Source organism: Anolis carolinensis, chromosome 4, assembly GCF_035594765.1.
Source record: "Anolis carolinensis isolate JA03-04 chromosome 4, rAnoCar3.1.pri, whole genome shotgun sequence".
In the NCBI taxonomy this organism is placed as follows: domain Eukaryota; kingdom Metazoa; phylum Chordata; class Lepidosauria; order Squamata; family Dactyloidae; genus Anolis; species Anolis carolinensis.
The window spans coordinates 56,349,030-56,370,604 of NC_085844.1; the positions used below are offsets into that span (position 1 = coordinate 56,349,030).

The following is a 21,575-nucleotide window of genomic DNA, read 5'->3' on the forward strand; positions in this document are numbered from 1 at the left end:
TAAACTCAGGCAGGAGCCATAGCCCCTTGATTATAACTCATGAAAGATGGGCACATGCCAAAACTAGCTTGATAAGTTTAGCTAACAGACCTCTATGTGGGCGCTGCACAAAGACCCCGAACTAAGTTAACAACCATAACATAACAACAACAACAATTACTACTACTACTACTACTACTACTACTACTTTATTCTTATATCCCGCCATCATCTCCCCAAAGGTACTTGGGGCAGCTTACAAATGATACAAGGTGCCTAAAACAACATGAAAGTGAACACAATATAAAATAAAAATAAAATAAACACATGCAACATATAAAACACCAATTCAGATTCAATCAAGTTGTGATCCATAAGCTTTTTAAAAGAAAGAAAATAGAAATATGCATAGAAATGCTAGAAATTAATTTAATTTGTATCTCTTTCGATATACACTTTCATATTATATGGACGAAGCTACAGCTCATTTGAAAACTGGCATTATTGTAGATATTAACATGCTACTAAAGCCAGGGTTCAGTGTTCACTTGTACGTGATGTATGGGAGAGAACTACACATCTCTAACTATGGATTCTTGGTGAAAATGAATGCACAAAGGAATAATGCACTCCATGTGTCTCACTCTAGATTTTGAAGACTTTTTGATATCAGCTTGTCATTCCATAGAATTATTGCAATTACTATGAAAGAGGGAATACAAGTAGTAAAACAGACCACATTTTGAGGGGAAAAGCCTCAGCCTTCTTCATGTTTTAGTCAATGACATATAATAATCATATTTGGATTGTGTAATTTTAAGTAATTGTTTTAAGTTTGATATGTTTAATTATGTGATTTTAAAGTGTAAGTTATTTTATTCTATATATGTATTCATAGCATCCAATTGTGCCTTTGTTGTGAGCCGCCCTGAGTCCCCTTCAGAGTGAGAAGGGCAGGATATAAATGTAGTTAATAAATAAATAAATAAATAAATAAATAAAATGTCAGTTATACAACTGCCATTTATAATATCAAGAATAACAATAAAAATATAATAATAACTTTATTTTTATATCCCACCTCCATCTCCCCGAAGGGACTCAGGGTGAGAACAAGCCTAATCCAACAAAGATTAAAACCAAACATAGACTGAAATATATCTCAATAAAATCAACGGCATTACAACAAGACAATAACATAAAAACAGCATCATCAACAGCCAATAGCTAAACTTATTTCCATTTTAAATATGTCTACTCAGGAGTAAGACCCTGGGTACAGACTTTAAAGAACAGTCCAGTTCTATGCATGTCTATACTCAGAAGCTTAAATACTCAGCTTCTTTAAAATGTAGAGGCATTAAAATGTAAATGCCTCTCAATACTCTCTGATCTGTGATCACTGATCAGAGATACCAGCAGGGTTTCCCTGCACAGCACAGGCTGTATTTCTTCAGTTCTGAGCAGGGAAATCCCAATGATGAGAGAGAAGCACAGTGCGAGGACAAAACGTGGCAAGGCCTGCTGCGGAAAGCCATGAACCAGAAAGGGAACCGTTTTGAGTCTCCTTGAGGAGAGAAAAAGCAGGGTATAAACAAACAATAATAACAATACATTGGGGTGGATCCAGAGATTTCCCAGTGAAATGAATGGATTAGATTAGGTACCACATCCATGCACATTTGATAACAATACAAAACATGACAGAGTATATCAACTCTTCTGTCTTCAACTGACAGAGGATATTTCTGTCTTTTGCAAAAACATGATCCTCTGAGTTGTGAAGGTTATTTAAAATGGCACTCCATTAAAGCAAAACTGCAAACTGAGCACAGAAAATAAAGACCTATTCCTCATATTCTTACTAGAAAATACATGGAATAGTGAAACCAAACACATTGCCCAGACTTTATACACTCAGCATTAATAATGCAGGATGTTCTCAAAGGAAGCCAAAGCTTAAATTATTTATGCATGATGCAGCAGACTGCACTAGTTCCATTGAACTAGCAAAGATAAACAGCATCAACTGAATATTTCAACTAGATTACAGGACAAAATTAATCACGGCAATTTATCAGGGGAAATATCCCAATTTCTTGTATATATTGGTGATGATGAATGAATCAGAAACACATTACAAGCTTTTACTTTCTAAATCTCCAGCATACTAATTGTGATCATTAAGTACAATACTATCATTCATAGCTTGCATTTTGGTGGGGAGAGTAGCCAAGCTTCAAAGGTAGATGGAGTCTCATACACAGTCAACGAGCCATGATAAGACTGTATAGTACTTGGACCAGGTTTCAAGACACAATTCAGCTCTTAGGGTTGCTAGGTGATCTTTGAATAATCTTTCTCTTATCTTAAGGTACAGAATTATTGAAAGACCAAGACTGCTTGTGAGAGATCAATAGAAAAACAACATGACATTTTAAAAATGCAGCAAAACTGATTCTGTAAACATCACACAAGTATGTGTTAAAGAGACACAAGAAAAACATCTAGAAAAAAGGACATAATGATACAGGACATATTCATTCATACATGAGTGATGTTGGACTTACATTCTTCTTAATTTTATTTTTTATCGTTTCTATAACACCCGCTTCTTCACTCTCGCACAGTTTCTCCGTAGCTTTTAAGTCATCGCATGCCAACTGCATTTTTTCTTCTTCAAAGGTCATCATGGCATTCTGTCAAAATATAAAAAGAAACATTTATTGAATTGTAAAGTGCCAGGCTAATCAAAACCTGCTTTCCAGAACTAAGGATGTTATATAACTGCATTATAACTTGAAATAAGCTCAGTATTTAAGAAATAGCCATCCCACACAAGAGCTCTGCATTTAAAAGCCACAGACAACCTGGGAGGTAAGGCATGCAATATTTATGTCTGTGCAGTGAGCAAGGCAGTAGTGCAAAAGGGTAGTAGGAGAAAGGCCTCCCAGCGGAACAGCAGCAGACAATTACCTGAACACTTTCTACTGATCTTTACACATTGAATGGAATTGCCAAGATCACAGTTAACATTGCCCCATAATAATACATCTGAAATGATAAGACCAGGGGTTGTCAAACTTTTTCAGGTGTGAAGCCCTTTTTTGAAGCAAAAGTTTCTTGTGGAGCCCAAAGAAATGTTCATACTCATATAATAATAATAGTTATTATTATTATTATTATTATTATTATTATTATTATTATTATTATTATTAAAAAAATAGCAGAAACCCCATGGGTCAGCCAGTTCAACACCCTTCTTCCATGCAAGTAAAGCACAATCAAAACATCTCCTGAAGCACTTGGAAGCAAGTAAGGCAAGGGGAAAGGGATCTGAGAGACAAGGAAGACAGGGAGAACAGCTTTTGGGGGCAAGGGAGGCGGGGAAAGGGGGTTTTGGGGACAAGGGAGCTGAGGAGAAAAGACTTTTGGTGACAAGGGGGCTAAGGGAAAAAGGTTTTTGGTGGCGAGGGAAGGCAGGAGTAGATAAAGGAGGGAAAGCTAGAGGGGAAGGAGGAAACCGCAGACTCCCTCAGTCTGCTTCGCTGAGCCCCAAGGGACACACTTTGAGAACTGCTGGCTTAGAAAATATGTCCTGCAGTTTCATTTATCCATGTATGACATTTTCTTAGTCTTCCAGCTAATTCTATGGTATCCTTCGGCCAAAGGTTGACTATAGAGTTATGACGGAGGACCTAAGGGTGCTTATCCTCCAGGATAAGACTCTATATGCTTCTCCTGAAAGATGTTCATTCAAAGAGGTTCTCCATTAACTGCAGTTTTATGTTTTCATACCAAGTCCTGGAATGTTTTCCCTACAAATATGGGGGTCATGCTGCATTTGCAGTCTAAATATTGCTGAATAACATATTATTCAGGTGCCCCTGGTGGTGGCACAGTGTGTTAAAGAGTTGCTGAACTTGTGGACCAAAAGGTGCCAGGTTCAAATCCCGGGAGCGGAATGAGCGCCCGCTGTTAGCCCCAGCTCCTGCCAACCTAGCAGTTCGAAAACATGCAAATGTGAGTAGATAAATAGGTACCGCTCCGGTGGGAAGGTAACGGCGCTCCATGCAGTCATGCCAGCCATATGACCTTGGAGGTGTCTACGGACAACACTGACTCTTCAGCTTAGAAATGGAGATGAGAACCAACCCCCAGAGTCGGTCACGACTGGACTTAACGTCAGGGGAAAACCTTTACCTTTACCTAACATATTATTCATTTGAGAAATCAAATGAATCCCAACCCCTTGCTTTATAACATGAATATTTCTAAATTCATATCTCATAGCATCTGAGGAAACAAAAACTATGACGGAGTGTAAACTTGCACTAGTCTGCCAAGTCCATACACAGAATATTAATATTTAGGTTTTAGGTCTGATTGCCTGTCAAATAATTTGTATGGAATTATTTTAGCATTTTGAATTTTAGCCAAACCTGAATTATAATCTTCAATAAAGAACATGAGTTACCTAAAAACTAACACCTTTCTGGACTTCACTGCCTTTTAACACATCAAACAATAAAAAATCAAAATGTTTTACAGTACAACTCAGAAAGTAAAAACGTAAAGAGTAGTTGCCTGTTCATTTCATAACCATGAGACATGCTATTTGCTCAGTGTCAAGAAAATAGAAAGAAAAAAATATTATTCAATTCCCTATCTCTGTTTCTTCAAACCTAACTAGATACCTTGTATACTAAATTGAAAATGCTTTCATATTTATTAGGCAAAAAGAGAAGTAAAATTGCATCCATTTACTATTACAGATCATAGTTGTATCTGTACAGATTCTTCAATATTTTCATACATATCTATCTCCCCATATTAATTTAAATATCTCAAACTCAAGCTATCACATGGACAGAATCCCCTCTGCATTTCAATAATTTCATCTGTCACATAGAAACATTTCCAATGCTTTTCCCAATGTAAGTTTTGAATGACACAAGCATGGAAAGTGCTGCAACTATATTTAGAACAGTAACCAAGCAGAAGCTGCTCAGGGTACAATGAAGCTGTGCTGAGATGCTACACTGGTTCAGAAATCCAACTCAGAGAAGTGATGTTGGAGGGAGTGAAATCCTATTAAGTTTCCCAAAGGCAAGAAGGGAGATTCAGAAAAAATACACAGCATTAAGACCTTACTTTTAATGCTTAGTTTACAATTCTAGAATACTTGCAGACTGTAAAAAGACACACAAGAGGAACATTTCAACAAATATGAATTGCAACTGGGACTCATCAGCAGAAGATGTTTCTGTAGATGTCCCCCCCCCCCCCCCCCCGGTGTCAGGAGCAACCGTAGTTGCTTCTGGAGGGAGAGAATTGGCCGTCTGCAAGGACGTTGCCCAGGGGACACCCGGATGTTTTGATGTTTTACTATCCTTGTGGGAGGCTTCTCTCATGTCCCTGCATGGAACTGGAGCTGATAGAGGGAGCTCATCCACGCTCTCCCCGGGTGGGATTCAAACCTGGCAGCTTTCAGGTCAGCAATCCAACCTTCAAGTCACAAAAAATAGACTCCCACATCTGCTTACACAATGGGTTAGGACACAACAGAATCCATTACTGTTTTCACTGTATTTGCAGAACAACCATTTTGAGCACCTCAAAGCCCTATCCTGTTTGTTATGACATGACCCTTTGTAAGCAAGTGGCTTTTTTATATGAACCATCTTTTTTGACATTAATCAGTCAAATGTTATATTTTATCACATTAATCAATCAGATATATCAGTGAGTACAAAACTAACCACAATTGAATTTGTTGTCAAAGGCTTTCGTGGACAGAATCACTTGTATTGCTTTGAATTTTCCAGGCTGTATGGCCATGTTCCAGAAGCATTCTCTCCTGACGTTTCACCCACATCTATGGCAGGTATCCTCAGAGGTTGTGAGGTCTGTTGAAAACTAGTCAAGTGGTGCTTATATATCTGTGAAATGTTCAGGGTGGGAGAAAGAACTCTTGTCTGCTTGAGGCAAGTGTGAATGTTTCAATCGGCCACCTTGATTAGCATTGAATGGCCTTGCAGCTTCAAAGCCTGGCTGCGTCCTGTCTGGGGGAATCTTTTGTTGGGAGGTGTTAGCTAGCCATGATTATTTCATGTCTGGACATTCCACAGATATATAAACCGCACTTGCCCAGTTTCCAAAAGACCTCACAATCTCTGGGGATGCTTGCCATAGATGTGGGTGAAACATCAGGAGAGAAAGTTTCTGGAACATAGCCATACAGCCCAGAAAACTCACAGAAAGCAACCCACAATTCAGTTGTCGAAGGCTTTCTAGGCCAGAATCATAGGGTTGTTGTGTGTTTTCCGGGCTGTATGGCCATGTTCCAGAAGTATTCTCTCCTGACAGCCCACACAAAACACACAACCACCCACAATTCAGTTATTTGTAACGAAATCACCATAAAGTGTCTGTAACTCAATGATTTGCAAAGATAGCTCTCAGACACACTCACATTCTAATTTATGAGTTATGGATCCTGATTCCAGAGAGGAAGGAATATATCCTATTTAATTTCTTTTATTTAAATTATCTTTAGACCCTAGTTAGGGGTGGATTCCTTCTAAAATCATGTCCAAAATAAAAAAAAAACCAACAACATGCTAACCACATAATTCATTTGCACAGAAAATAACAGATGCACAGAATGGGATCCCAAAGAGCATTAAGTCTGACTCTACAATGCAGTAGAGCTAAACCATTCCTGACAGCCATACAAAATCTGTGCAACACATACACTCCCAAAAAGAGTTATTTCTCTTCAAATGCAGCCCATTCCACTATCCCAATACAGAGATACTTCAAAAGACCACAGGCTTTATGACAAGTAAGATGAAGTTTAAATGCATTCTCTGAAATCATGGTTTTATAATCCAACCTTTAACATTTAGACATTAAGCCCCACTGCTTTCATTGTAACTTGTCTTGGTAGATTAGACCAAGGTCTATCAAGTTAACCTGATGCCTTTTGAAACTTACAAGAAGGTCACTGAGACAACTATACTGTTCATCTCACTATGGGAAATGGCAACTGATACAACTTTCCTTTACAATTGTCTGTTTCTTTTAAAAAATAAATTCCCACTCTACCAACATGATTGTCGGGTTAATAATGGTGGTTCTTGTGACTGTGTGCTTTCAAGTAAGTTTTTGTCTTGCAGTGACCCTAAGACACATCTATTACAGAGTTTTCTTTGCAAAATTTGTTTGTTCGGAGGCAGTAATTTTGAGCCAGTTCCTCCAGCACTGTTATCTTCCTCATTTTCTCAAAATCTCTAAAATATGCCCACCATCTCAACCCAGGGTTTGAAATGATACATTTGTGACATGTGAATCAGGCTTAAACTATGAATCATGAAGCATGCATTATGATTTGAGATGTTGGATATATAGCCATTTTGTAGGAGAAAAGCAAAATATCATTTCATAAACAGTTACGCTATCAATAAAGTATGTTTTGTATATTATATCATGTTATTTCTGAAAATCAGTTCATCTCAAGAGTATTTTATACTCACCAAAAAACTAACAAAGCTGGCTCCAAAACTCATTAATGGGCTATGGTTTCTGTAAAAAGAAGAAAAAGCAAAGTTACTGAAGATATTATGCCTTCCTTAATAGTACTTAAAATAAAAGTGAATAGTCTGATAAAATATATGTGAATAATAGCAATGAATTATACTCAATATTTTTATAAGCATTTGGAGAAAAGACACAGCATTATTTCTTAATTTTTCAGCAAATGGTACCATGATCAAAACTTAGATCAGAATAATCTCTTCTATGATACTTCTGTCCAAATACCGAGTAATATTTCACTTCTTAGCAACATATGTACTGTCCATTGGATTCCAAACTTTCCATAATAAAATCTAGCTCAACATAGTCTATATTTTAATAATAAAAAGATAAAATATACATTTCGTATGAATTAAACTGAAATTAATGACTGCATCCAATTAATGTCATAGCAATGTAATGCAGCAGGGAAATGTTCTAGGCAGCAATCCAATAGAGCAGAAATGGTAAAACACAAAAAATCCAAGTCAGCACCAGAGGTTTCTTTGATAGTTCTGCCTTAATTAAAATGCTGGAAAAGCAAACTATACTTGAACTGAAAGGTGATTTGCTTCTTGAAAAGTGTGAATGGAAGGACTGGTTCAAAATGCTACCTAGCACTGATGGGAATTGCAGTCCAATAAAAGTTGGACAGCTGCACTTTGTCAAGTCTTGTGCTATACAAATATATTACTTGGTCACAGCACTATAGGACAAGGTTAGCTCACTTCAATGTGGGGCTATCCATAAGTATGGTATAGAAGCTGCCAGTAGTGCAGAATGCTTGGCTTTGGTCTTGTGCAATAATGTTATATGTAATATTTTTGTACTAGTTTGTACAAAGTCCTAATTATCTGTGAATCAGGATATTCAGGAAATGCCTTTTCCTTATTACCCTGTCAATCATGGAGGTCTTCTTTAAAAGAAACTCATGGTAGTTCTGCACAACAGAAACATTCAGGAGTCGGACATTTAACATGTTAATCTCGCATCCTATGGAATCCATTCCTAAAACATGTCTATAATATTCTGATTTTGACATCGTCTGACTTCTCTTTGTAGACAAGCCCCTTTAACATGTGCACTGCAGTTTATAAATCCTATTATGAATTGCATTGGTGGATTACTAGTCTATACATAATCACAGAGATAAAACAATAACAATAAGAAAATTAATTGAGAAATAAATTGAAAGATTATTAAATATTTATTTGTCTCTTTATTCGTGTGATTGAGAAGGCTGATACTGAAGTTCATTTTTATACAAGTTTACGCAAAGAAGCAAAGGACATATGTTTCCTATTCACAGAACAAAAGGGAGATCAAAGACTCAATTACCAGGCTAAAAAGCAGTCCATGGTACTGAAAACAGTGATCAATGTAATGAGCGTTTCACAGTACAACAGTTATACATGTCCAGAAAGATACTCAATGCACTTAACAATTAGCACCGGACTGTTTAAAAATACACAAAGTTACTCAATTGATTACAATGAGGACCTCATCACACTAGAGCTTGGATCCATTTTAAATCCATTTTAAATCCACTTTAGGTAGGGGGCTTTAAACAGCTCAGCCAGGCAGGTTCTGGGCCTCACCAAATTACAAACTCCAGAATTCTGCAGGAGGCAGAAACCGGATTTAAAGTAGATTCCTGTTCTAGTGTGATGAGGTAGTGAGATATCAGAGTAAAAGCAGGATTGTCTGTATCATTGTTTTCAACAGAAATTAACACACACAGTAACTAGGAAACCACCATATTGTTACATCCTTTCTATATTTAGCATGCACATCACCCAAGTACATATATTTCTTCACTGTATAAGTTAATATCCAAGGAGAAATTCTTCAACTACATTAAGAAACAGTGTTATGCTAATAAATGCTTAAAATTCAACTACCAACTGGTGTTACAAAGCCAGCCCTTCTTTGCATCAAAAAAGATGTGAACAGAACATGTTATGCCTTTATTTATTTACTACATTTGCAAAGATAATGTCTGCTACTAAATGTGTCTAAATACATCAAAATGTCACATGTGGGTCACCTCTACTGATGTTGACTATCCAGGCCTGTAGCGAGGGGGGGGGGGGGTTAGGGGTTCAAACCCCCTCCCCCAAATTTTTCAGTTTATAAAAAAAACTGGTTTACTCATGAATTTTAACTCGTTAACCAAATCCCCATGCTAAGTCTATGAGACACAAAACATTAAGAGTCCCTCCAGGCACTACCTCAAGCAGATATTGACCGGTTTGTAGTGGGGGGGGGGGGTGTGCTAGGGATTCAACCCCCCCCCCCCAATTTTCAAAACCCCTCCTGAAATTTTTTTCTGGCTATGGCCCTGTGACTATCTGCCAGAGACAGAGCGACTAAATCAGAAATAGGTAAACTAGAGCATTCCAGATACTGTTAGATTATAACATCCATCAGTTCTAGTCTACATGGCCAATATGAAGGATGATGTGGTCTACAGTCCACAATCATCTGGGATGTCACACATTCCACATCTCAGCACCGACTCACAATTACCGAATTGAACACAGGTGATCGGTATTGTCCAAGGCAACTATGCCACTTAACTGTTTGCCAAGAACTTGTGTGACGCATGTCCACAGTGTTATACAAAGGACTCTGGATAACAGCCCAGAATATTTCAGCCCAAGGTTGACAACTAATATGTGTGTTTCTCCAGTATTTTATATTCTTCATTTTAGTGCCTGTGGCCAGGACATCTAATATAAAATTCTGATTCACCTTACTTAGAATAGATTCAATCTTGCAGAATCACTGTTCTATAGAATACAAAGAAACTCTATGGAGAAACGGAGATGAAAGTTGAGAATCCCTTATCCAAAATACTTGGGACCAGATGGGTTGTGAATTTGGTATACCTGTGTTTGTTCATATGCACATAATGAGGTATCTTGGAAATGGAACCCAAGTGTAAACATTACATTAATTTCATATACACCTTACAGACCAAGCCTGAAGGCAATCTTTTACAATGTTTTAATACATTTGCGTATGAAACAAAAGTTTACATACACTGAACCATCAGAAAACAAAGATGCCATGATCTCGGTTACCCATGTGGGCAATACTGGATACTGGAACATTTTGGAATTCCAAATAATGGGACTCAACCTGTATTAAATAATGCCACTGCAATTTAAACAGAAATAGGTCCTAAGAAAATGAATTAATTGAATGGTATCATGTTGAATACAGTGATATCTTGAATTAAGAGTTTAATTCGTTCCGTGACTGAGCTCTTAACTCAAATTGCTCTTATCTCAAAGCAAATTTCACATTGAAATGCTATTAATTCTTTCCGGCCCACTGACCCCTCCCCCCATATTTTGTTACATGTTTTAAAATAAGAAAATGTACGTTATAAATAACAAATAATGAATAAATGCACATTCACATGGAACAATAAAAAAGAGAGATTAACTTTAAAATGGTAGAAGCACAAAGTTGTGGCACAATGATAGAAGCACAAAGTTGTGGTTAGGAAGCACAAAGCAAAGAGGCAGGAGCATCATTTTCTTCATAAATGATGCTCATCCCAGCCTCCCTCCCTCTCTTGCTCTCTCCCTTTCGTTCTTCATGAAGGCAAACATACCAGAAATAAAAACCACACAAAATCAACTAACTCTAAGTTCCCCAAAGTGAACAAGAACAAACCAGACAGCACTCTTCCAAAGCGGACAAGAGCACGAGGCATGGAGGCTGCTCCCTTGAAGCCCTAAACCACTATACTCTGGTGCTAGCACTCCTTCTGGCACTAGCATAACTCAAAACACTGGTTGTATGTCAAAGTGAAACCTGGGACGAGCCATGGCTCTTAACTCAAAACATTCTTACGATGGAATGCTCTTAAGTCGAGGTTCTACTGTAATGAGAAAAGTGAAACATTTAGGCAAGTGAGGTATGGATAAATGGTTGACAACAGAGGTCTATAAAAAGTTGTAGTACAAGCAGATGACTGCAGTATGAACAGAACAGAGGTCCTGGGATTTGATGAAAGGCTGAATACAGACAGCAAAGGAAAGATGTGAATAAAAGATTACACAAGGTTCGATGGAGCAGATGACACGGCATATAGATCAGAATAAGAGAATGCATCATGGGACAAAAGATGAGAAGTTAGGTTTTGAAGCACTGAGCTTCAAATGGTGACAAAACATCCAAATAGAAACAGGAGTGTCTGGCTGCTAAAGATGATAAAAGCACAGAGGGAAGCCATTCTGGAAACAGCCAGGTGCCATCAGTGTAGAGGTGGTACTGAAAATCATGGGATTTTTAAAAGCTTATGAAAGAGTAGGATGTAAAGGGGAAAAAATGTGAGCACTGGCAGAACAGCTCTCTAAAGCGCCCTTTAATATTCAGGAGGCACCATGATATGACTTTGGTGCCTACTGAAATGCTATCTCTTCATCTTTCTGAACTGACTATGCTCTCCCATTTAAAAACAGTGTTTTGAACCTCTGGTTTCTAATGTTTCATTAACTGTTTTACAGTTTAGGGGTTTACAAGTTTTTATTTGCTCTGAGTTCCTTCAAGATAATACTAGATATGAAAAGCAGTAGAAAAACTTGTTAAAAGATGCAGAGCCAACAAGGTGCAGTGGTTTAAGTGTTGGACTACAATTCTGGAGACTATAGTTTGAATTTCTGGTCAACCATGGAAACCTGCTGGCCGACCTTGGACAAGTCACGCTCTCTCAGTCTTAGAGGGAGTCAAAGGTAATCCTCCTCTGAACAAATCTCGCCATTAAATCTTGTGATAGAGTTGCCTTAGGCTCAAGATAAGCTGGAAGCAACAGCTAGAAGCTTTCCCCTATGAAAACATTAAATGAGTAATTAGACAGGCAGAACAAAAACCAGTTGAAGAAAATACAGTAGAGTCTCACTTATCCAACATAAACGGGCCGGCAAAACACTGGATAAGCGGAAATGTTGGATAATAAGGAGGGATTAAGGAAAAGCCTATTAAACGTCAAATTACATTATGATTTTACAAATTAAGCACCAAAACATCATGTTTTGCAACAAATCGACATAACGTTATGTAGTAATTACTTTATTTACGAATTTAGCACCAAAGCATCGTACTGTATTGAAAACATTGACTACAAAAACATTGGCTACTAACAAATTGACTAAAATAAAGGTAGTATTGCATAAAGAAAACTTACAGTAACAACACTGTCAGAAATTAAATCCATTAAAACTTCAATCATTGCTGTCTAGAGCAGCTGTGGATCCGGGAGGGTGGCAAACTGTGTTGGATAATCCAGAATATTGGATAAATGAATGCTGTAAAAGTGAGATTCTACTGTAATAGAAAACTAGGACATGAAGAGTCACAAGAACGACAGAGAAATCAAGAAAGATGAGGATACTAGCAACACCTAGAATTCATTGAAGTGACTATAAACTATTCTAGGGAGGTCAATGAAAATACAGAGGGTCACTCAAGGAGGACATTAGAACATGCTTCAAGGATTTCTATGTAGAGGGGAAAAGTCAGGTAGTCATTGTAGTAGTATAATACAGGAATAGATTTTTTTAAAAGAAAGAAAACCACATTAATGTATTCAAGCTGGAATGCAGTTGAAGTCAGGTTAAAAGGATGGAGAGGCTTTCTGCCTGAATAAATATAGAGAGATTGACGGAGGAAATGGTAATGAAGGTGTGAAAGACCATCGAGAAAACACAAAAAAGATTGTGTGCCTATGTGCCTTCAAGTCTCTTATTGATGACCCCATGAATTTCATAAGGTTTCCTTAAGCAAAGAATACTCTGGAGTGGTTGTTGCCAATTCCTTCCTACAGCACTTAGCATGTACTGGCAGACTCCCATCCAAGTACTGACCAGGACTGAACATACTTAGCTTACAAGAATTGATGAGATCTGGAGCCTTCAGGCAAGGAGAATTTCTCAGCATACTTATCAACAAAGGTAGAAGAATTGAGAGACATACAGGAAGGAAATAGCGCAGAGAGACGTAGAGATTGGAGTGAATAACTAAAAAATTACACTCTCAAGAGTGTGAAAGTAAGGAGACAATGTGATAAGATTTAAAGACCATCAAAAACAAAGAGAAGCAGCACTAGTGATTCCTATTGCTGACCCAAGGTCATATGTCATGTTGTTTAGCAAGGAGAATGGAGAGCAGTGAGAAAATGTATAATTAACAAAGTGAACCTGTTCTTCCAGAAGCACTCAGAGGAACAGGTTCATGTTAAGTTTTCTCCATGAAGACGGACTTTAAATGTACCACCGTTTTTTATCTTTGAGGGCATAGGTGATACATTTTGGTGCACAAGAAATAAAAAAGCCACTCATAGCACTTTTTTTTACTTCCATGGTAATAAAAAAATTACAAGAATCTCTAGGGTCTGCCAACTAAAGAAAGCTTGCGTTTTGCCCACAATGGGGGCAACCAATCCCTGACTGAGGTTACAACCTTCATACTGTAAAGAGTGCAAATAAAATAATAATTCACTGTCAAAGGTGAACTAAGGACAAGGAACACACAACATCAGAACAAGCAGAAGTTGTTGCTAGATTTATTTTCATTGGTTTTTAATATGCCTTGTAATGCAACACTGAGTAAAGTTTCACAGTGCACAGAGAAGATGCGAGGACTGCCAAATTATTCTATAAAAATTCATTTGTATTCTCAGCACACAGCTGGTTGGCAGTAAATGATAAAACACAGTTATGGGATATTCTGTCATACTCCGAAATTGACAGAACAATAATATACACATCGACTCAAAAATAACTCCCTCCAGGTTTAATGGGGCCTGTTACCATGTTATGTGGGTTCTGGATTGCAGCCTGAACCTGCTAACTAATAAACATAACGAGAGATCAAAATATGCATCTATGGCAGGAATCTTGCTGCAGAGGTTTCCCATTAAAGAAAGAGGTAGAATGGTGATTTTTAACATAGCCTCCCTTTTTCCCTGGAGGCCTATAACTGATGTAGGAATAATAAAGATATGAGAAACCAGAACATAACTTTGCATATATTAAATATAGGAGGCGGTTAGAGATGTTCTGCTCAGGCCTGAACAAAATATTTAATTGTTTAAAATTAAGAAAAATTAACAGTTTCCCAGGAAACATCCATTCCACAAGGAATCACATTATTTTTAATTAGCTACAAGAAAGAACACGGTTTCCCCCCAGAGCTTAACTAGCACACACAATAGCCAGGAATAATATAAGTAATTGTCTGAAAACACACTCTTTGTTGTTTCAAAAGTATACACAAATCTATATATATTATATATACCTACACTATATGTATTTATATTCATTGTCAGTATTTAAATATTTCATGCCTCCTTTAAGAGTAAAAATAGATTTATAAAAATTGCAGCACCTATCTAAAAAAGTGCCATTCTTGTTCTCTTTTTAAAAATCTTTTTAAAAACTTTTTCCAGATTTTGTGTATGATGGGATTTAAATTTGCTTTTTGGCCCTTATTCTGATAAAAGGTTCAGTTTTTCCAATACTTCTTATTTTCCGGTCTGGCTCAGATTTTTTTTTTTTTGTTCTGGCGAGATGAAAGTATCACTACTGAATTCTTTCACTCTGAATCTTCAGGGACCTGCCTCTTGGTACCTGCTATTTCTTCAGGCATTTGCTAAAGCTACCAGATCCCATCTGATCTCAAAAGGTAAGCAGGGTTGGCTTTGGCTAGTATTTGAACGAGAGATCACTAATGAATTCCAAGTACCGTAAGTTATATTTCATTGAAAAAAATTCTAACAACCCTTTACATATAATAGCTACATACTGCTAAAAACTCAAAAGACACCAGATCCCATCTGAACATGGCAGGTAAGCAAGATCAGTCTGGTAACTACTTAGATGAGAGACCACCAAGAAATAATAGGTGCTGTAAGCTACATTTCCAAAGAAAGAAAGAAAGAAAGAAAGAAAGAAAGAAAGAAAGAAAGAAAGAAAGAAAGAAAGAAAGAAAGAAAGAAAGAAAAAAGAACAGAAACTGGCAAAAACACACTCAATATTTCTTGCCTAAGAAAATTATATGAAATTCATGGGGCTATACAAAGTTGATGAGTGACTTGAATGCACAAGCACACTTTAGGTATAACTGCTAAGCATTAAAACTTTCACTAGAGGAGTAGTGAGAGATTAGATGTAATGTTTCATCATTATTATTATTTTATTTCTTACCCTCCCTCTCCTCGTGGCTCGAGGTAGGTTACAACATAGCTAAAACACAAAATGATTATATTAAAAATGGCTGGGTAGGCCTGCCGGAAAAGATAACTGTAAATAATTTGGCATGCTGTAAATCTTATATACAAAAGACAACTGCATCTGATGTGTTTGATTATTTAATTCTAACGGTTTAAACCCCTACACTGTATTTTTCCTAAATTTCATTCATTTGCCTCTCATTTCTTCCACCTTGTGCCTTCATTTCAGGAACCCGTCTACCTGTTTATGAGTTAGGCTCGTATTTAAATTAACTGTTCTCATGACTAGCCTCAGGTCATCTCTGCTTATATACTCTCATCCACTACGGCTATTAGAAAACCTCATTTTGTGTAAGTAACAGATCACAAATGACAACGTTACTCATTAAGAAGAATGAAGAACAGATAGGAACTAGATGTTCCATATTCTGGATTATTTGGGGTAGGTGGGGGAGATAATTCTGTAATATCTGTATTTGCATAATATATAATAGGCCTGCACATGTGCCATTTCATTTCAAACCATGAAAGGAAAAAGACAAAGTAGGCAAGAGGTATAGAGTAATCTTTGTGTTCAAGGTCCTTTTTTTGGATGAAGTTAGTGTTTCTTAACAGGAATCACTCAGTTACCAATTTAGGAGAGGCATTGGGTATAAAGTGTCTTTTGACCAGGTAGAGGTTCATGATGGTGCAAGTGATTATTTATAGTCAAAAAAGACGAATCGATCTTTAAATGTGCTGTCTCTTATTTGTCATTCCAACCTTTAGTTGTATAAGAAACTTTCTCCATTAGCCAACAGTTCAAAATTGTTTTCCACTAGTTGTAACGCGTAAGACTTCCCGACTTCCTGACTTTAGTCTTATCTCCGTTTAGGCGAAAAAGGCTATTATTTTCCTGTGTTTCAAGCTACTAATATTATTAATATAAATCTTATTGCTCTTAAAGTAAATCAGAGTCAGTTCCACAGAAGGAATAATGTGGATACCAAGGGCTCCAGAGTAATAACGTGCAACCTTGGGATGAATTCTGTCACTCCATATTTTTCTCCTTCATCGGTTTAAAATATCCAGGGTATATAATGGTTAAATGCAGTTCGATAATGCACAAAAGAAATGCAGAAATCATGCATCTGGCAAGACACATAAATTACATGATTAGAAATGCATAATCATAGGCAATCCCTTGTGGCTGAGTATGATTGTCTTCCAGAAGCAGAATCTTGGTGATGGGTCTATAAGTGACTGTAGAGACCCAATCTGGATTAGCATGGTCTATCACAATGAGGACATACAATTTCAGATGGAAGGCAGTCTCGACAAGGGTTGGCTTGATGTGCCTTCCTCTCAACAAGTTTCTCCCTTTTGCCCTCTATTCGTGCCTCTTCAAAATCCATAGTACTGTTGGTAATGGCTAACCTCCAGGTACAATGTTTGAGGGCCAGGGTTTCCCAGTTCTCAGTGTTTATGCCACATTTTTAAAGTTAGCTTTAAGCTCAATTTTAAATCTCTTTTCCTGTCTACCAACATTCTGTTTTCTGTTCTGAAGCTGAGTGTAAAGTAACTGCTTTGGGAGACGGTGATCAGGCATGCAGACAAAGTGGCCCATCATGCAAAGTTGTGTTGAAATGATAGAGCAACTGATTAAAGTATGTGCCTGCTCTTCTTCTATCAAATGTCAAATTTCATTCAAATTCAAAAGGGTTCCAATTGGTTCTTGATATATAGTTTCCTGTTCCAATATAATGTCAAAATATTGTTACTACCATTCTGAGCTCCCAGCGTGCTTTGTCCCTTGCATTTTCTAAAACTGTGTTGTCGAAGGCTTTAATAGCTGGAATCACTGGGTTGCTGTGAGTTTTCTTCTGAGGATGCCTGCCATAGATGCACATGAAACGTCAGAAAAATGCTTCTGGAACATAGCCATACAGCCCAGAAAACTCACGGCAACCTAGTTTTCTAACATTGTTCATGGTTGTCCAATGACTTCCCCCCCCTCTCAAGGCAATGCTTCCTGTCCATTTATTTTTTCACAGCTATTAGCAAGGCTTCTGAGAATGCATGCTCATTTTAATATCTTATCTAGGCTTTTTGATGTTTTTCACTCAATATTTTCTTGATTAGGTTGCATGCCTTTGAACCAGAGATCTTCATAAAGGGATTTTATTTGCTAGGATAGAGAGAAATTCTATATTGGCTAATCCTCTTCTATGAAAGATGGCAGTAGAAACATTAGAGCATTAAAGGGATGGTACTACATTTATTTTATAAAAAGCAGGGCTTTAAGAAACATTTTAAAAGAGTATTTAATGTGGCCTCCTTACTCTAGGAAACTGCCAAAATAAAAAGGCCACATTAACCTTCCAAGGGCTCCTGCTAGACCCTAAATAGTGTTTATTTAAACTGACTTTTAAAATTTCAAGATATCATCCATGCTCTCTAGATGCCATTTTAGTGAAATAAAATTAAATAACCCATATGCTACTGAATTATGGAGAGACCTGCAACCTACTTTTGAGCTCAGCAACAAGACTTTTAATATGGACTGCTACCTTTCAACATTAAAATTACTCAGCAATGCTCTTTCCCATAAAACTTTCATCATTGTACCCTCCCTCCAAATCTAAGTAATCACTGAGCTGTGACTGAATCTCATGTAACATTAGATTTTTTTTCCTGCAGATTGAGGTGAGTTTTTCCCCCTTTGGTATATATCAATGCTTTCATCATGTTGTTTCATGACCCATGTGGCTAAACTCCTTTCGCCGTTCATCAGCTGAGTTAGTACTAGAGTGAATAAATCTGCATGGCTTATGTTACACCAAAGTAACACGGATTCAGATTTGGAAGATGTAGATTTGCGCAATAATGGATTCAAAACTGTAACTTATCACAGGACTGCCAAGCATCTATAGTCTGCTGATTTGACCAATATGTTCAGATGTTGTAGACTGCAAAAAAGTGATTTCAGTAACTCCCTGAGGGGCACTGTAAACCCTGCCTCTTTCATCCCATTGTGTATATGGTGGCAAAATATTCTTATTGTGGGAAGCAGCTTTCTCCTTGCCTACCCCTTTCTCTGATACATAGATACCAGCCTTGGGAAGAAGGGTGTTCACCATCTAGCAAAAACAGAAGAAATCAGAAAGGCTTACAAGGTGGTTTCAAAGCAGTCACACCTCCCTCTAAAGAGGCACTCTGAACACAAAGAGGATTTTCAAAAAACAGTGGCCTCTATGATATTATCAACTTTCAACAGCAGTTTATAAGGCTACTATAACTAATGTTTGTAATGGTTCAAATTTTTTAAAAAGCGAGCTTCAGAAGGTTCTAGGCCAGGACAATCTGCCTCAAACAAAAACACATTTTCATTTGTGAACATAAGTATCATTCTCAACCCACACAACTGCTATTATAATACCATAAGTGAAACCATTTTTCACATGTACTAGGTTTATTTTTCAATGAAATCATTAACCATTACATTTTGTTCTGACACTTATGGCTCTGTAAGAGCACTGCTCTATAGGAAAGAGAAGTTTAAGTGTGCAGTGTTTGTTGGAGGTAAGCAAGCAAAGAGAACTATGTGCTCACTTCTTAGCAAAAACAAGCAACTCCAAAGACTAGCAAAGAAGCTATACCACATAAAATCTAATTGCCAACTATTTGTTCAAAATTCCATAGGTGTGAATTAATAATCTGAATGGGATCTCGCATTAACTTAGTACCCAACACCAAACAGTGCAATCCATTGGTGAAAGACTAGCTTTAATCTCCAAAACACATTAATAACAAATCAGTGGCAAAATCCAACCTTAATTATATATAGTAAGTCCCCCTTATCTGTGAGGGATACGTTCCTGGCCAAACCACAGTTACCCAAAACTATGAACATGATTAAATTATCATATTTGCTCATGTATTTTGGTTAAATGACCTTTCAAAAACTGGGTTATGCATTAGATTAGCTTCATAAAATAATCTTAGTGCTGAGCCAAAGCAAAAGGGGAAGGTGCTTCAGGAGCTGCATCTAGAGCTCCTCTTTGATGCTATGCCATCCTGGGATTTGTAGTTCGGTGAGGCATCAGCATTCTTTAGCAGAGAGCTCAAAACATTGTCCAACTATCGCCCCCAGGATTCCATAGCACTGAACCAAGGCAATTAAAGTGGATTCATTCTACAGCAAAGATGTACCCCAAGGTTTTCTTTTCCATTGCTGGAAGCTTTGGTGTTCTAACACAATTGTTTACAACAAATTCTAAGCAGGCAGCAACTGTAATGCACACCTTTTGGGGCCAAATTACAAAGAGGGCACACTTTTTGCCACTGTGCATTACATTAGGCAACAAATACCTTTTTTGATTTCAGGGTTGAGGTGCACATTAGATTCGATGGTGCATTAAAAACGAGTAAAAATACAGTAAGTTACTTCGGATTCCTGCATACTATCAAATCACACTGGAGGACCTTGAGAGGTATCATCTCTAGAAATTTGCTAAGTCTTCCAACACAACTCTATAATGACTTCTGGGGAAAGCACAAAATAGAATCATGCTGGAAGACCCTGCAAATTCCCAGATATATAATTTTTCCCTGGGCATATATAAGTGAAATCACAGATACGGCGCTGCAGTTATATGGATTTTACTGTATTTGAAAACTTTTTAGACATTAATGGGATGGAGCCTAGATGCAAAATAGGAGAACAATGTTTTGTTAGCAACAGAATAGTATAGCGATTAGAATGCTAGACTAAGGTCTGAGAGATTCACATTTTGGCCCAAACTGAGCTAGAAAATTCATTGGGTGATCTTCAACAATTGATCACTTTCACTCAGTGTGACCTATCTCAAAGGATTGTCATGATCAGAAGAGGAGAGAGTCATGGATGTCACCTCAAGTTCATAATAGAAAAGTTGGAATATGAGTGTAATAAATACATATTAGGAATAGGCTGCTGAAAGAATTCAACACTACAAAAGTGTGAAGAATTTCCTGATTATATAGTACTAGCTGTGCCCGGCCACGCATTGCTGTGGCAAAGGTTAAAAATTGTTGTGTAATTTTTATTTGACGTTATTTGCATTTTTTATTATTATATTTTTATTTATTATATTTTATTATTTTTTGTATTGTTTTTAGTTATTTTCTGTTATTATAGTATTTTATTGTATTAATTTTTTAGTGTTTTTTATTATTATTAATGGGTTGCTAGGAGACCAAGTTGGAGGAGCTTAGCCTTCTAACTGGCAGCAATTGGATAAAAGCAATTATTCCTCTCTTTCTAATTAGGACTTTATTTTTCTTTTCTTTTTGTTGTATCAACCTAGAGGCGTGGATGATGGGTTGTGTTTTCAAATTTCGAGGTTGGGGGGGCCTGTAGTTTTGCTGTTTTGTGGGTCGCCGTGATGCCATCACTCCTTTATATATATAGATAGTATATAATATAGTACAACCATATTTTTAAATGTCTATGGTAACAGGCTCATCATTTGTATGGCTTTAACAAAACTGCAACCTTCCATGCTCACAAGTAATTTCATATTCCAAAGAACAGAAATAAATTGTTCTTAATTTTCATGAGATAATTTTACCATTTCTGTAAGTCTCTATGTTTCCTAAGAAAAAAGAAACTACATCTAGGGGCCCTTCCACACAGCCATATAACCCAGAATATCAAGGCAAAAATCCCACAATATCTGCTTTGAACTGGGTTATTTGAGCTCACGCTGTCTTGTATTTCAGTTCAAAGGAAATAATGTGGGATTTTATTCAG

General features: G+C 37.1%; 1 protein-coding gene across 1 annotated transcript in view; it reads right to left on the bottom strand.

Moving 5' to 3' along the window:
- The window catches only part of ttc39c (tetratricopeptide repeat domain 39C), a 75,915-nt gene that overhangs the window by 31,194 nt on the left and 23,146 nt on the right, over positions 1-21,575 (bottom strand). The window contains exons 2-3 of the mRNA XM_008108630.3: positions 7,518-7,566; positions 2,550-2,678 (exon numbers count right to left, since the gene is read on the bottom strand). Coding sequence (XP_008106837.1) covers positions 2,550-2,678; positions 7,518-7,566 — 178 coding nt within the window. The remainder of the gene's footprint in view (positions 1-2,549; positions 2,679-7,517; positions 7,567-21,575) is intronic.